The 17,488-nt window shown below is 39.2% G+C and overlaps 1 protein-coding gene across 1 annotated transcript in view; it reads right to left on the reverse strand.

The window, feature by feature from the left end:
- Nucleotides 1-17,488, reverse strand: part of MIPEP (mitochondrial intermediate peptidase) — a 151,771-nt gene that overhangs the window by 115,673 nt on the left and 18,610 nt on the right. The window contains exons 6-10 of the mRNA XM_011999931.1: nt 16,088-16,270; nt 15,367-15,523; nt 10,244-10,292; nt 8,392-8,452; nt 4,974-5,026 (exon numbers count right to left, since the gene is read on the reverse strand). Of these exons, the coding sequence (XP_011855321.1) occupies nt 4,974-5,026; nt 8,392-8,452; nt 10,244-10,292; nt 15,367-15,523; nt 16,088-16,270 (503 nt within the window). The remainder of the gene's footprint in view (nt 1-4,973; nt 5,027-8,391; nt 8,453-10,243; nt 10,293-15,366; nt 15,524-16,087; nt 16,271-17,488) is intronic.

Below are 17,488 nucleotides of genomic sequence, written 5' to 3' on the forward strand. Positions count from 1 at the left end.
GCCGCCATGCCTGGCTAATTTTTTTTGTTGTTGTATTTTTAGTAGAGACAGGGTTTCACTATGTTGGCCAGGCTGGTCTTGAACTCCTGACCTCATGATCCACCCGCCTCAGCCTCCCAAAGTTGCTGGGATTATAGGCATGAGCCACTGTGCCTGGCCCACGATGCATTTCTCAGAATGTATCCCTGTCATTAAGTGACACATGACTGTACGTTAGTAATGAGAAAAGAGAAAGGAAGGAAAGCAGTGAGGGAAGAAGGAAAAGAAGAGCAAAGAAAGAAAAGGAAATTTAAAAGAGACAAATGAAGCAAACAGAAAAATCTTAGTAATTGTGGAATCTGTGAGATGAATATACAGAGGTTGTTACTTATATTGCTCTACTTCTGTCTTTTTATTCATTTTTTTCTTAAACTATTTTTTCTTTGTTCTTTTTTTTTCTTTTGACTGAGCCATCCATTTACTATTTCTGTTTATTTTGAAAGTTTTCATAATAAAGATTAATTTTTTAAAACCACCAAGATCACTAATCCTGTACTAACAAAGCACACAATTTCTCATATCCAAAAGAAAGTCCCTCTGTGAGAGCCCATCTTCTGAATAGTTTAAAACCCAAAACATCCCCATTTCATTATATGAATCCTCTTAGATTTTAAGAATATATCTTAGCAAGGAATAGACAATACTGAATTCCCTTTCCCAATGACATCTTAATTTAAAAATAGCACCAAAATTGACAGGGTGTGGCGGCTCATGCCTGTAACCCCAGCACTTTGGGAGGCTGAGGCAGGTGGATCACTTGAGGCTAGGAGTTTGAGATCAGCTTCGTCAAAATGGTGAATCCCCGTCTCTACTAAAAATACAAAAATTAGCTGGGTGTGGTGGCGCATGCCTGTAATCCCAGCTACTTGGGAGGCTGAGTCAGGAGAATCACTTGAACCCAGGAGGCAGAGGTTTCATGAGCCGAGATCATGTCACTGCACTCCAGCCTGAGCAACAGAGGAAGATTCTGTCTCAAAAACAAAAAACAATAAACAAACAAAAATAGCACCAAAATAAATGAAATACTGAAACTCATTAGTTACAGAAAAGAAATAGTGTCTCCAAAGCATCAAAAACCCAAACACTGGAAGGATACATTAAACAACTGAAAAGTGATGACTTCTGGGGCAGAGGCAGAGATGAGTATTCTCAATTAATACTTCTTAACATTGATGATTTTTTGAGCCATGTGAATGTATTGCCTAATCAAAAATAAAATTTAATTTCAAATAAAATAATTTGATATACACTTTTCATATTTGAAAGAAATAATGTTACTCTTCCATGAAGAATCTTACACTAAAGCTTTAAAAAGGAAAAATGAGCTGCTCTTTAAGACTTGCTGACAATCATGTACACGACAACGGTATTTTCCAGGATCAACCTTTGTCACTTTTAAAACATGTTAATTTCTCCTCCTACTTCTAAACAGGTTCTTACTTTTCTTTAGACAAACATTAAAAACTTGAAATAAATCTGGAGTATTTAACGTAAAAGCAAAAGACTCCCTGAGGTTAACCTGAAAAAAAGCTCAAATCAAGGAAAGCCCCTTCTATTTTTCATTTTGAGTCAAGCCACACATTTAAGTCTTTACTTGAAAAGTGATGAATTTAACAAGGATTTAGAAATCTTCACTTCGTTCCACTCTTCTAACTCAAACCCAACCTATGATATTTTTCCTTTCTTTTCTCATCCATTACCTGTGCGGCAGCCTCCTCTTGTCAATCAAGATTACTGAAGCCTCAAACCAAAACTCTATCATTTGCCTGTTAAACTACTTAAAATAGATTTTTAAAACCTGATTCTTATAACCTCTTCTGATGCGTTTCTGTATCCCTTTTCCTGGTTCTTTTACGGAGTTAATAGCCAAATAAATAAATTAGTATTAAAACTTTAAGACAAGCTAAAGCCCCACATGGCTATCTGGCAGACTATACTGTGTTCCCAGCGTACCTGGTGATTTCATGGACTTAGTAGGCAGGTGGAAGACTCCACCAACCAGTAAGCACTGCAAACATGTCATGCAAAAACATGGCATTCTCATTCTAAAAAGAAAACTCTTCACTGGATTGCTTTTCATGATGGTTACTGGTCTAGATACAAGCTTGATTAGGGGCTATGAATTAATATGTATTTCCTGAAGGTCCAGAATGTTTGTTCTTGCAGAGCTTTAAATATGGTTGACAAGACATATTTAACGTCCAGAAGAACATATTAGCAGGTCAACTTTGCAGCACACAGGCTGTTAGCACAGCGGAGCCAGGAGCTACACAAGGCTAGCACAGACTCAGCGGCTTCATGGACCCCTGGCAAGATGTGACAGGTGTGTAAGACAAACCAGGGAGTCAATGGGAACCCACTGCTCCCCCGACAGAGGTTCTGCCTCTGAGACAGAAAGGGGTTTGGCTGGGATAAACTGTGGAGGAAGAGCAGGGGTGGAAGAAAAATGAGAACAAATAAATGTGAGTAAAGATGTTTCTCTCTGTAAAACAAAAGTAGGTTGTGATCAGATTCTACAGTGCACCCAGAGCCAGGCTTGCGGGCTGTAGGCAGCTGTATTTACACCCACTGTTATTTAGATGCAAATTAAGGGGTGGGTTAATGCAAATTGGGAGAAGATTATTCAGAACTTTCTAGGAAAGGGGTGCGAACTTCTGGGTCATTGGCCATGGCACTTGTGAACTGTCATGGCGCTGGTGGGTGTGTCTTATGCTAATAAGCAGTGAGGGCAGCCAGAAATCCCTTTCCTTGCCATCTGCTGGTCTGGGCTGATTTCTTTACTTCATCCTGTCTGGACCAGATTCTGTTCTGGTCAGGAGGTTGTGACCAGAAAACAGGTCCTGCTGATCTCCTACCTTGGAACCAACCATTTGGGCATATGCTATATTTACAGAGTATAGTTACGTGAAAAAACTATCACATTTAAGGCTAAGGCATTACTGAAAATAATCAGGTATGGGGGATGTATGAAAGGAATACCACATAAAAATGAGAGTAGCAAAAATTAGAATATTTAATATTAAAGTAGAATATTCAATATTTTAAATATTTAGAATTAAAATTAGAATTCTGAAAATTAGAATATTTAATATTTTAAATATTTAGAATTAAAATTAGAATTATAAAAATTAGAATATTAAATATTAAATATATTTAATTTACATTACTGTCCAATGTCAAAAATCAAATGCTTTACAGAAACATGGAAAGTACAAATAAATTTTACTACTGATTTATGCTACATTGTTAACAGGTGAAACAGCCAAATCTTTGACAGAATTTTAAAAGAGAAATTTTATTTTTTAATGCAACTATAGGGAGCAGGGTTTCAAGTTCTGCAACCAGAAAACAATTTTGTGAAACAATATCTTACATTAAGCTATAATATATTCTAAACCCTTGTCGTTTACCATAAACAAATTATTATAGATTTTTAATAACAGTTTATGTATTTTCACTAAAAAGACTGATGCTGAATTTGAGATACATTTTTTAAAAATGGTAGCTAACTAACCTGGGGAACACAGCAAGAACCTATATCTCTGCAAAAAAATTTAAAAATCGGCTGGGTATGGTGGTACGCACTAGTAGTGTCAGCTACTTGAGAAGATGAGGCAGGAGGGCTGCTGGAACCTAGGAGGTTGAGGCTACAGTGAGCCATGATTGTGCCACTATACTTTGGCCTGGGCGACAAAGTGAGACCCTGTCTCTAAAAAGAGTTGTTTAATGAAAAATAAGAATAAAAAATAGTATCTGACCAAATATTCTTAACTAAAGGTTAGGAGACAATTATGTCCTGTAAGTAAAAATGGTTTTGGCAACAGTGATGGATGCAGCCCAAAGAGTGGAAAATAAATGAAAATTAAGCAAGTAAGTGCTTCAATACACTCATTGATCTTAGGCTACCTCATTCTGCTGGTAAAGAAAAGAACATAGAAAGTTATTGTTTTCTGTTTTTATGACAAATGCCAAAATAAATAATTAAGCAATTACTTCTTATTTTGGAGAAGTACCTACTATGCTTTACTTGATGCTTCGATAATGCATAGTCATAAAAATATTTTAAAGCTTAATACCAAATAAATAAACATATTATCACAGTGCACGCTGGTATGCTTTAATGAAGAAAAAACAAAAAAACTTACATTTTCTTCTATTACCTAAATCAATCTTAACTCTGCTACTTAAACAGTGTATCTCAAAAATTAATTACAAGAGAAAAATGTTAACAAGTTATTAAAGGGTAAGATTCTGAGCTTTTTCTGTAAAATTCCTATTGGGCATATAAAGTTGCTTGAGCTATAAACATTTTAAAATGTGTTCACTGTGAAAAGAGCTCTATTTCTTGGGTTTATAAATAAATATAAAAATTACAGAAATAGTGTGTATGTAGGGACAGAAGGACATACCTACTTTTCTCCAATATAATAAACACAGGAGGATACAGAAGCCAGAGGAGTACTTCTGTCAACTTAAGTTTCTTAAATCTGTATTTCGTTTAAATCCTTCCAGATGGACCAATAATGTGTTGACAATATATGTGTCCAAATAAAAATGAGAAAACATAAGAAAATAACGTAGCACCATGCCATGTACTGCTTTATTCCTTTACTGGTTCAGTAAACACGTGCTGAGCCCCTACTCTGGGCCAGCAACGGGACACAACAAGGATTCCAGCAAAGCTCACAGCCTAGGAAGAGAACCAGAAAGCTACGCATGGGCAGGACTGGAGAGGGACCAGATTCTAGAATTTTAAACAAGGAAATGATACAAGCAGCTGAAGAATACGTGAGTGAAGCAGACCACACCAGCAGAAAGGATGGTGTCAGGGGAAGGATTTGTACTGTGGGTGACTCAGTGGATGACAGTAGCTGCCAAATAAACATCAGTTTCCTTTTTCCTTTTCCTGTATGGGTATTTCTTGAAAAACTTACCTTTCTGCACGAATCACACCACTGTAGTAGGGGGGGTCCCAAGGCATTACTTCCTACAACGGAATAATTCACTGTTAAGGAAAGCTACTGACTCTTTCTCAGTTTTTATCAGCAACGTGGCCAGTTTATAGAATGTAAACCAGCTACTGTTCATGTAAATCAGAGCAATTTTATAGAATCCCTTAAAAAACTGATAGCTTGGCAGAAAATACCTGGCTCCTTATTTTGACTTCCCTGTAATCAAAGGAGAGCAAGGTATAAATAAGACCTACGGAATCTGGGAAAAGGCAAACGAATGTCATTCTAAAGTGGAATCTAACAAAAGTAAACATTAATGAATTATATTAGCCATAATGAAATTTTTCCCAAAACGTAACCCATGTATTAATCCATAAAACATACTGCAGGTAAGATGAGTGTACTAAAGGCACGATTAAGGTTCTTTCTAAATCTAAGCAAGAAGCTTTGGGTAGGTATCAAAAATGAAAGCAACAATTTAAAGTGTAACCCAGGCAGAATTAACTCTAATCTTGGCAAAGAAAATATGTCATAAAGAAGTACTACAGTACTAGTTGCTTCTGATGACTGGTATATAATACTGAAAGAAGGGAAAGCTTGAATACTTGAATGAACTGTCCTCCTTCTAGGTCTCCAGGTGGACAAGAGAGTGGTTAAGAGACCAGGCTGTGAAGACAGACTGCCTGGGCTCAAGTTTCCAATCCATACCAGACCATAAACTGCATGATGACAGGGACTTTGTTTGTATCCTTCCCTATTACATTCCTGTACCCTGAACAGTGGGCACAGGGTAATCACTCAGTAAATACTTGTTGAAAGAATCAACAGTACCTCCCAAATAAGATTGCTGAATGTACTTAAACTATTAAGTAGAGTATCTGGCGTTGATTATGGGCTCAACAAATGTTAGCTGCTCTCCTCAGTACCATTATCCTTTAACATTTCAGTTTAGGCATAATCTCCTCCAATAACAAGGTGTTATTTCCCATATTCCATGGTAATACTTGTATCAAGGGATGTATGACAACCTAAGATACGTGTAGGCTTATTTTCTTTCTCCCCATGAGTGCCTGAAGGGCAGGGACTGTGTCCATGGAATCCTGGCCCCACAGTGTTCAGGTCTTGGCACACATTTTCTCTAACAGATGATTATCTACTATCTGCTAGATGCAGACAGAGTGCAGGCTGTAATGAGGCAAAGGCAAGAGGATGATAGCTTAGGCAGTAGAAAGGCAAGTGACTCAACAATCAGAGGACAGCATGTCATGTCTACATTGTGCCATGTAAAACACAGTCCACGAGAAGGGTATTTAAATCACAGCGGAAGGTTAGGAAATGTTCTCGAGAAGGCAAAGCCTGAATTGAGTTTTATGATAGGAGCAGTTAATTCAGATGAGAAAGGGGGAAAGGCATTCCTGTAGGTGGTGTTGTAAATGACTGGAAGCTGCCAACCATGCCATATTCATGTGGCCAGTACGTAAATAGTAATTCAAATCAAAGAATCAAAGAAAGCAAAGCAAGGAAAGAAAGCAAAACGAAGTGAATAGAGATCACATGAGCATTGCAGTTATTAGGAGAGAGCAAAAAACACAGCCTCGGCTTGGAGGGGCAGCAGAAGATGAAGCTAGAGAAGCAGGCAAGGGCCAAATCATGAGGGCTTGGCGGGAGCAGCAGGGCAGTAGGAAGGGAAATCAGAGAATAACCGGGAGCTACTGAAGAATTTTAAACGAGAGAGTGAGAAGATCAGATCTGCTTTTTAGACAAATCCCTCTGGTGGCAATTCCTTCATTTATTATTCATTCATAGTTCAAATAAGTGTTGACAACCAATTCTACGCCTAACACTGGGCTAAAACCATGGTTAAACTGTCTGAATCCAAGATGGCTTTGAGTAGAGCAAGAACAAAAGGCTAGAAACCAGTTTGGCATTCCCAGTTACCATCTGGGTGAGAATAATGATCCCAACCCAGGCTATGGCAATGGGTACAGGAGAAGACACAAGAGTTCACAGGACGGGAGAAGCTGCGGGAACTAACAAATGATCAAGGGGGAGGGCAGTGTGCAGTGCCTGGAGATGCTTGTTGAAACACAGATTGTGGAGCTCGCCCCAGTTTTTGATTCAGTGGGTCTGAAGTGGGGCTCAAGAATTTACATTTCTAACAAGCTTCCATGTGATACTACTGCTTCTGGTCCAGGAACCACACTTTGAGAACCACTGGTCTGGATTAAGTTCAGGCCCTGATTAGAACAGCAGGGTGAATGGTGGCACCATTCACAAAAACAGGGACTTCATGAGGAGACTGGGCATTTCACAAATATCTGCAGAATAATCATATCCATAAGCTATATACAAGTGTCTACAGATAACAGTTTAAAGTCATATTCACTTTTACTGGATTAGCTTTTGGCAACACATTTTATTTTTTATTTTTCTGTTTCTATAGTCACCAAACTAAATTCTTATCTATTATTTAGTCTCCCAAATGAGACTACCTACCAGGCCAAGGTGTGCAGATGACTAACACTAGTTACTTTGCTAGACACAGCTCCCTCCATAAATTAACAGACTGACATGCTACTCTACACATCACTGAGTTTAATGAGATTAATCTGTTTCCTACTGGCTATATCTGGGAAGCTAGTAAACAGTTTGTAAATCTGCAAGGCCCATTTCCCTAAATCTTCCTTATGACTATGGCTCTGGCAGCAGCAACTAAGTCAAGAACTAACAACAGCATTTGGAAAAGAATGGTGTAGACAACCCCGGCAATCCTGTAGTGCCCTAGAACCAAATGGGAATGAGCCCTAATATCTGGAATCTCGACACTTTTCAGGGTACTCCCCTAATCACCGGGGCAGCATTCTGGCCATAATAACACTTGTCTATACTGTTGGACCACATAAGGAAGATCATACAATCATATGATTGAAAACAACACTTAAGTGTTTTTAGAATGTGGTATACTTTGTCAGTCAAATATTGACCTACTCAACTGGGCATCATAAATTAGCAAACAAATAAGCAAATGAACTGCAATGTTAACACGGATGGTTAAAATGGCCACCTGCCAGATCAAGCCTTCACTGAGACTCCTTAAAGTCTGCTTCAAACTGAGAAGCCAACATTCCACAGAATGAAAGCGGTCTTTGCATGAATATATACACATTGTGTTAGTGTATTTACACAAAATACGTCAACTCCTCAACAAAAATGCTGTATGTACAGGCAACATCAGTTTGGGACATAAGAATCAAATATTTCAACACCTTTATTCACCAAAACTGAGGATCAGAAACAAGACTAAATGGACCTCCAGCCTATCACAAGAAAGTTCCTGAGCCAAAAGATACGGATTTCAGCTGACAGACTGTCTATAACAAAAATATTCCAACATACTTACAGAATTTTGAGGATTCAGTTTCATTTTCATCTCTCGTATCATCTCAAAATCTTTTAGACTTCTATAAAACAGGTTTATTATTACTTGTTAGGACAAAGTTTTAATAATTACATTACGAAAGGACTAGCTTGCTTATGTTACATTCCAATATTCATAAGAAGATTAGATATAATTAGTAGTGCACATGTAAATCATTATTAATCCAAATTTTACCTAAGTGTCATGAGAAATAACAACATATAAAGCAGCATATTCAATTTCTACCTTAAAAAGCAACATGGTGGATATATGCCTCAAGAGTCCTAAAGCTTAGAAAAACTAGCAATGTCATTACAAATATGCAAAGCATTAATCAGCAAACTTTAAATCACTACTAAATCACTACTTTTTGCTATACCTTTTTAAAGAGACTAAACAAATTAACTTTAGAAAGGAATTTTATCATTGGCTACATTTAAGATTTCTAGTCATTTTTCCCCTATAGAAAAACTCTAGCTGGTCAATAATTAAGTAAGTATTTAATATTTGTAGAATATGACATGTATATTGGAATTAACTCCTAACTCCTATATATACCTGTAAAATTATGAAGCTATGCTTGCTCAAAAAATCTACAGCTATGTAGAGAAAGACTACTAACACTTAACTGAGTAAAGCAGGATAAATCCTCAATAAGTGCATAATTAACCCTCTTTATTGTATCAAAGACACAGTGGTTCACCAGGATTATTAAAAGAAAATTTTAGAATTTATAAACATAATCCAAACTAGAGAGGAATGAGTTCCAAGGCATGAGTTTATAGTCCAAAACAGAAATGTGAGCCAAGATCCAATGTGTTGGTGTAGCCAAAAAAGGCAAACAAAATTTTAGACAGCATCACAAGAGAGCAAGAGGAAACACCATCCTTCTTTACAAACCATGACTGCTTCTTCCTAGAATCCTTAGTGCCTAAAGGTGTGCTGCCTCTCAACTAAGTCCTGGAAGAGGGCCAGTGAAGGGCAAGTGCATGAGTGAAGGCACTGAGCAGGGGAGGGGCAGGGGAGGCGGGAATACAGGTTGAGCCTCCCTAATCTGAAAATCTGAAACTTTCTCAGCACTGACATGATGGGACAAGTGGAAAATTCCACATGTGATGTCACGTGATGAGTTGCAGCCAGAACTTTGTTTCAGGCACAAAATTATTAAAAACACTGTATAAAATTATCTTCAGGCTATGTGTATAAGGTGTATATGAGACATAAATGAATTTCGTGTTTAGACTTGGGTCCCATCCCCAAGGTATTTCATTACATATATGCAGATATTCCAAATTTCCCCCCCAAAATGAAATCCAAAATATATGTGGTCCCAAGCATTTCAGATAAGGGACACTCAACGTATATGAAACAAACGGACATACCAAAGGCAGTAAAACACTGCAGTCTGAAATTACAAACGCTGAGACAGAACATTCTTAAAATACTACACAAAATCAAAAAGACACCACATCCACAAGCGTCCTGTATTTAGGCCAAAAGAAGAGAAATACTACTTTATGAACTTGTCATAAAATTCATGGCACAAGTTAAAATAGTTTCAAAAACATTTTGGTAAAGATTTTTAAAGTGCAAATGAAAGATGAATTTCTAAAAACAATTGTTTAATGAAAGGGGACAGTCTATGTTTTCAAGAATGGCACATTAAGGAAGACAACTATGGCCTTTCAAATTATGTCTCATAGTGAGACAGGTCTGGTCCAATATGCCAAAACTTATATTCTAGGTCACTTCCTAATTTTTTATAAATCAAGTCTTCTTTAAAATGACTAAATAACATATAACCAAAAAACTAAATAGTAGAATAAAAACTAACCTTTCAGAAAGTTTGTCAGATAGTTTCTCAAGGAACTGCATGACAGTCTCTAAAATGAAATCCAAAAGAAAATATCTTCAATTATGTGAAATAAAATGAACATATCTGTTAGAATTATTAGATGATGATCATAATCTATATACCCCAATTCCCTTAAAGTGACGATTTTCAAAGGAAAGTAGAGCTACTAACATATACCAAATATATAGTAAATACTTCTAGGTGATGATCTTTTAATCAGAAAAAAATTAAATTGGCACACTAATAATCCACAGCCTCAGATTATATCCCAAAATTAAAAGAGTTAATGGGACAGGCACAGTCGCTCACGCCTGTAATCCCAGTACTTTGGGAGGCTGAGGGGGGTGGATCACCTGAGGTCAGGAGTTCAAGACCAGCATGGCCAACATGGTAAAACTCCGTCTCTACCAAAAATACAAAAATGAGCCAGGCGTGGTGGTGCACGCCTGTAGTCCCAGCTACATGGGAGGCTAAGTCAGGAGAAGAGCTTGAACCCAGGAGGTAGAGATTGTAGTGAGCCCAGATCGTGCCACTGTACTCCAGCCTGGGCAAGAGAGTGAGACTCCATCTCAAAAAAAAAAAACGAGTTAATTGGAAGCTAAAGAAAAAAGTCCCAAATTTCAAAGTGTTTCTATCCATTCCTATGTGTAAGAAAAAACGTTCTCAGACATGTCTGATGTTTTCAAAGTTTTAAAGAGATATCTAGACTCTGCTTTATTCATTAAAAATAGGCGCAGTATGGAAGTATGATTCACTGAAATAAATTTCTTAAAATCAATGTTTTTCTTGATAACAATTTTATTTTTATATACAACTGTAGAATAATCTATTCAGGATAAGTATGAAAAAAATAGCAAAATAAGAAAAATAAATTTTAACTTCCGATAGAATTTTTAAAGTACTTTTATTAAAATACTTCTGCTATAGTTGTCATAATCTACAAACCCATAAAGGCAGTGTAGTAGGATTACCACCGTTTCCCATAAGAAGAAATGTTTTATGAGTATTTTTTAATGTAGCACTTTTTATCACTGACTTATGTATACAGAGCTTTCATATGTATTTTAGCTCACGACAAACACTATGTTTATATTTTCCAGATAATCTTTTACACAGTTTTAAGTTTCTTGCCCTCTCTTCAGTTTAAGTTACCTCCTTTTCAGTGAAATAAAAGGCTAAGGAAATAATTAACGGTGGTTAACCTAAACCCAAACCATGAGGTTTCTTGCCACTGTCAATACTTAACAAGTCCTGTGTATACGAATTCTGAAAACACTGGCTCATGTGCCATATGAAACAACAATTGGAATTTTGGGGGAACAAAGACATTATTTAGTCAACAAGGAATCTCATTTTAGGATTATATTCCAGGTGCCATACCAAACTGTTTTGAAATGAATCCCTCAGTATGCCTGCATACGTTTTATCTCTTAATAACCCTCTTTTAACATTCATCCATCTTATTCTTCTAGTCATTTTACATGTGAAGAATCTGCCTCAATTAATCTTTTTTTTGAGACAGAGTCTTGCTCTGTTGCCCAGGCTGGAGTGCAGAGGTGCCATCTCGGTTCACTGCAATCTCTGCCTCCCGGGGTTCAATCGATTCTCCTGCCTCAGCCTCCTAAGTAGCTGGGATTACAGGCACCCGCCACCGTGCCCAGCTAATTTTTGTATTTGTAGTAGAGACGGGGTTTCACCATGTTGGCCAGGCTGGTCTCAAACTCCTGACCTCAAGTGATCTGCCTGTCTCGGCCTCCCAAAGTGCTGAGATTGCAGGCGTGAGACACCACCCCTGGCTTGCCTCAATTAGTGTCCCTAGAGAACTGTCATATTAAGACTGAGTTTGAAACCCCCTGAAAATCACTAAGTGCCTCACCGCAGTTACCTCCTCATTCACCGTCCACACGAATGCCCGCTTAGCCTCAGTCAGCCTTTCCTGTCTCCCTCTGCTCTGCGGAGGGCTCACCCTGACACTGCGCAGGACGGTTTCACTTCCCTCAGGGTGCCTTCAACAGCCACAGATGCATCCGACAAACGCCCCGAGCTCTTACATCCCACGGCATTGTTTTGTCTGTACTACTCCATCAGCACCGAAAACGTGCCAACCTGTATTACCATTTATCTTTTTCTATGCATATATCCGGCTCCTCAACTAAGCTTTAAATCCTCAAGGACCCAGGGCACATCTTACGTGATGATGTGCACAGCAGCCCCCTGCCAGTACATCAGCACACCAAGCACTTAGTGCACAAGGCTGACCTGCCAGTCACGGAATCTGGCGCTGGGTGCTGCAGGTCCAGTGAGCTCCACGCTGCTAGAGCCAGTGGTCATGCCCAGCCCTCCTCACATCTGACCTGGCCACAGCATGAGTCAGCTGATCTCTCCCTTCTCCTGTAGACAAATCTTCTGCGTGGCCTCCAGGACCACACGCTGTGATCACTTTCCACCTCCCTTACTGGCCGTTACATCTGGCAGCGTTAACTAGCAGTTCCTCACATGCCTGGTCTCTTAAACTTGAAGGCCCCAGAGCGCAGTCCTTGGACTTGTTCTTTAAGTTCACTCTCTTAGTGGTCTCAGAGTCTCATTTTAGAGGTTCAAACTTACATCTGAAGCTCAGAACTCCACACTATCTAACTGCCTACTCAACTTGGCCACGTGAACCTCATTTGGTGTCTCCAACTTAACTTGAACCGAACCAAGTTCCCGGTCCTCCTAATCTTAGTTAACAGTAGTAACTCACTCTTTCTAGTTGCTTAGGTCGAAAATGTTGGCTCCCTCTTCCAAATACCATGTACCCAGAATCTGATCACATCTTACCACCTTCCCTGCTACTACCTGGTCAAGATGCCAACATTTCTCATCATAGTTACTACAAAACAGCATCTAAACAGGCCATCTTCCACCCTGGCCCTGCTGCAGTCTTCTCTCAGGAGCAGCAGCACTGACTCTCACCATGAGCACTGGAGTCACATCTCTCACTCCTCTGCCCCAACCCGCACAGCGACCTGTTGCACTCGCGTCGTCTCTACTTAATGCCGCCCCTTGTCAGCCCGTTCCCACCTCTTGCCACTCTCCTTGCACACACTGCGCTTCAGCCACTCCGCCCTCCTCAAACGTGGCAGGCATTTTTCTGCCTCAAGACCTTAGCACTTGCCAGTGACTGCGCGAAACCTTCCTGCCCCCGAGAGCCACAGCCTCACGCCGGTGCCTGTCAAGAGCATGCTCACACGCCACGTTCTCAGTGAGCCCTCCGACAACACTCTCTAAAACTCCAACCCCAGCCTACAAGCCCACATTCCTTATCCCCTTCCCTGTTCCGTTTCTCCACAGCTTGTATTAACTAATAACACACCACATACTTTATCTACTCATTTCGTTCTTAACTGTCTTCCCTTGCTCACGAGAATGTAAACGGCATAACGATAGGAATTTTGTTCTGCTTTATACACCATGACCGAGAACAGTATCTGACATATAGTGGGCAATGAGTAAATATCTGCTGAATTAATAAACACAAATGGGATGTAGATGATATCAAACATAGGGCATTAGGTCTCAAGCAGCCTATGGAAAACCATAAATGTAGAATATGTGTTTAGGCTTCAGTTCTGCCACATTTTAGCAATATAACCTAACCTTAGATTCCTTATCTGTGACATGAACACAAATACCTACTTCACAAAGCTGCAGAGGAAGGAAATGAGATAACAACAGAGTAAGCACTGAATGATATTCTAATACTATTGTTTTATATAAATATAAAATAAAAATATGGTACTATTATAAGCAAACTGTTGACAACAGCGACTACAGAAAAACATACTTTCCACCAAACTGATACTTACAACAAAAGAAAAGACATACACTAAAAACACACATTTAATACGTAACATACATATTATATCTGTTTAGGAACTTCGATTATATGAACCAAATTATAAGTGTTTTAAGGGTTTAGGGACAAAGCAGTCCAAGGAAAGTGAAAAAGTTTAACAAACTTCATGAAAGAGGAGTTTTGAGCTGAGCACTAAAAAAACGGGGTAAGATTTTAACAGGTAGACTAGGAAAAAAAGCTGCTCTTTGTAGGAGAGTGACATGAGCAAGGGAACCCAGGCCGCGATGAGTGACACACGCCTGTGGCTTAACCGAGAGCCTTGAGAAGTCAAGGGAAACAGCTGTTTATGAAAGAGTAGGAAGCAAGATTGAGTGCATTTAGAGAACTCTGGAGAAGAGAAGAACATGCTAGGGTGAGAAGGGATAAGCACAGAAGGAATCAAGATAAGCGAGGATTCAGGATGTGATCTGCCCCTAGTGTCCCCTCTGTCCGTGAGTGGAATATCTAACCAGATATACAACTAGAACCCCAGGGGGCCCACCACACTGCCTCCTCCTCCCCTCATCCTCACTAAGTCTTGCAACTTCACTGCCAAGACCTTAAGTCTCACGCAGCTCCACTATCATGGCCACCCTACTCCTGACTCACCACCTAAATTACAACTGTAAGTTAATAAATGCTTTTGAAAAAACATATTATGTACATTTATATTATTGTGTAACATTTTCTCTTAGACATTATGAATCATAAGGAGCTCAACATAGCACAAGGCAGTTTATGACAAACCCAACGACACACTTCCGTAACACCTCACCTAGCACAAACCTTCCTAAGCAGGACTCTTCTCTCTGAAAACGAGGCCTATCTGACTGTGTGTTTTTTACATGACCTAACCTATAATTATCTCGACCTCAGTAAAATACTGATCTTTCATTCTCTCACCCTAATTCTAACCAATCTGGTCAAATGGAGCACAGAAACTAATTGAGTTAAAATGAAAACAATTTAGACTAACATCAAAATGAAAATTTAGGTTATGATTTTACTCTCAACATTCACATAAAATAAAGTTCTTTGGTTGGACAGAATAGATGCCAAATTATTAGCTCTATTTAAAAATGGTTCCTATAAACATACATAGAAAATCTCTATAAATGGTTCTCTGCATGTATTAAAAATAGAACACTAATTTACAGCTATTTAAAATCAAAAGCTCGCTTTCATAAAAATCCTATTTTGCCCTGAAATGTTGGATAAACAGGCTTACCTGGATTTTTAGCTATCGTTCCTTGGAGAGCCCTGTGGGAAAACGTGGAATACCCCACCAGCTTTGCCAGAAGGTCTCGACTGCTGAGCAATTCTTCTAAACATTTCAACTGACCAGCGTTGGGATACAGAAAAATTTTATAAGCAGCTTCTCGCACCTACATTTAAAAAGTAAATGGTGAAGGCTATAAATACCACGACACAGTCCTACGCGACAATAACACAGGCTCGTGCTCACCACTTTATCTGCAGATGATCACTGCTTTCAAGATAAAGCAATGGTCTACACAAGGCGATAAAGCTTCCAGAGTCATACAATAGCATGGGATGCAACAGCATACGTGACTGCAGCTCTAGGGCACTGTTCTGAGGTACGGCGGGACAAACCTCTACCCAGTGCATGGATCTCTATGCTATACAGCGTCTCAACCAGGAGAAGTAAGGCTGCATGAATTTAAAAGTCTCTGTAGTCTAGAATGTCAGTCAATGCTGCTATTAATCATACTTTAAAAATAAGAAGTCTTGTATGAAATATAAGTAATTAAATCAGTTTCATTCTTTTAAGTGTTTATGGCATTAATAATTCCACAAGTTAAATTTTTAGGGCTTAGTAATGCTAAAAAGTTTTTAAGGATACTGTTATATTATCACTGAATTTTGGGTTAAAACAGTAGCAACACACAGATGGGACCTAAACAACAAAGAGAATGAAACATACATACCAAGTCATCTGGTGCCTCTGCGTGGAGACCATCAATGATGATATGATCCCCAGCAGACGTAAAGTTATGACGAATGTGTTCTGGTAAGAGATGCTTCTCAATCTTGTTGGGAAAATTGGTTCCCATAAGAAATGTACTACTCAAATCCAAGATTTTAACATTGAGGTCCACTGCTCTTTTACGCTGTATGCAGGAGGAGTAAAAGTTATTTCAAGGCATTTTGAATTAATATTTCACAATTTAATAAGCAAAATATAAAGATGTCAAATCAACATACACATTGTTATCATTTAATAAAATACTAAATATGTTAGTAAAATGAATATATTACTATATTTTATAAATAATATATTAATTTTACTTTTAACAGATATTTAATATTCTAACAAAAAGATCATACTATGGTTTTCTGATGTTTCTATGCTTTAAGGTTTACATAACTTCTAGTTCTATTTTATGTCTAGGTTACATAACGAATTGTTGAAACTAACAACATTAAAAATCACATGCCAGGTGCAGTGACTCACGCCTGTAATCCCAGCACTTTGGGAGGCCGAGGAGGGCAGATCACTTGAGGTCAGGGGTTGGAGACCAGTCTGGCCAACAGAGTGAAATCCCATCTCTACTAAAAATATAAAAATTAGCTGGGCGTGGTGGTGCGTGCCTGTAATCTCAGCTACTTGGGAGACTGAGGCACGAGAATCGCTTGAACCCAGGAAGCAGAGGTTGCAATGAGTCGAGATCGCACCACTGTACTCCAGCCTGTGAGACAGAAGGAGACTCTGTCTCGAAAAAAGCACAGTTCTTTGCAAAAGTGTGGTGAGCCTCCAGAAGTGGGGAAGCACATTTTAAGAGTTCTGATTTTGGCCGGGGGTGGTAGCACGCGCCTGCAGTCCCAGCCCTTTGTGGGGCTGAGGCAGCAGGACCACTTGAGCCCAGGAGGTAAGGCTTCCGTGAGCTACGATCACACCACTACAGCCTGGGCAACAAAGTGAGACCCTGTCTCGGGAGGGAAAAAAGTTCTGATTTTGCATGTGCTTGAGCTGCTACAGAATGATACGGTTAAGTCTAAGAAGTAGACCAGAGCCCCAGGGCATGGTCCTGTCATCCTGTCTTCTACTCCGTGTCCCTGTCACGTGGCACACGGTCCTCGTTCCTGCCAGGCCCTCAAATGGTCAGTGATGAGGACGTGGATGGTGCCGGCACATCCGCCTAGCTTTAACCTTTGTAACACACAATCACCTGAGAAAACGTGCATTAGCAAAGGGGTTGCCATAAATGCTTTAAGATGAAATATAAACTAGAATCCACATAATAGTCAGGTTGACTGGAGAAGGGCTGAATTATCAGTTACTGGTTGCTAAAAAACTAGACAGGCTCTGCACTGGGCTCATGATGGGC

The sequence above is a fragment of the Mandrillus leucophaeus genome, unplaced genomic scaffold (assembly GCF_000951045.1).
Source record: "Mandrillus leucophaeus isolate KB7577 unplaced genomic scaffold, Mleu.le_1.0 Scaffold61, whole genome shotgun sequence".
In the NCBI taxonomy this organism is placed as follows: Eukaryota; Metazoa; Chordata; class Mammalia; order Primates; family Cercopithecidae; genus Mandrillus; species Mandrillus leucophaeus.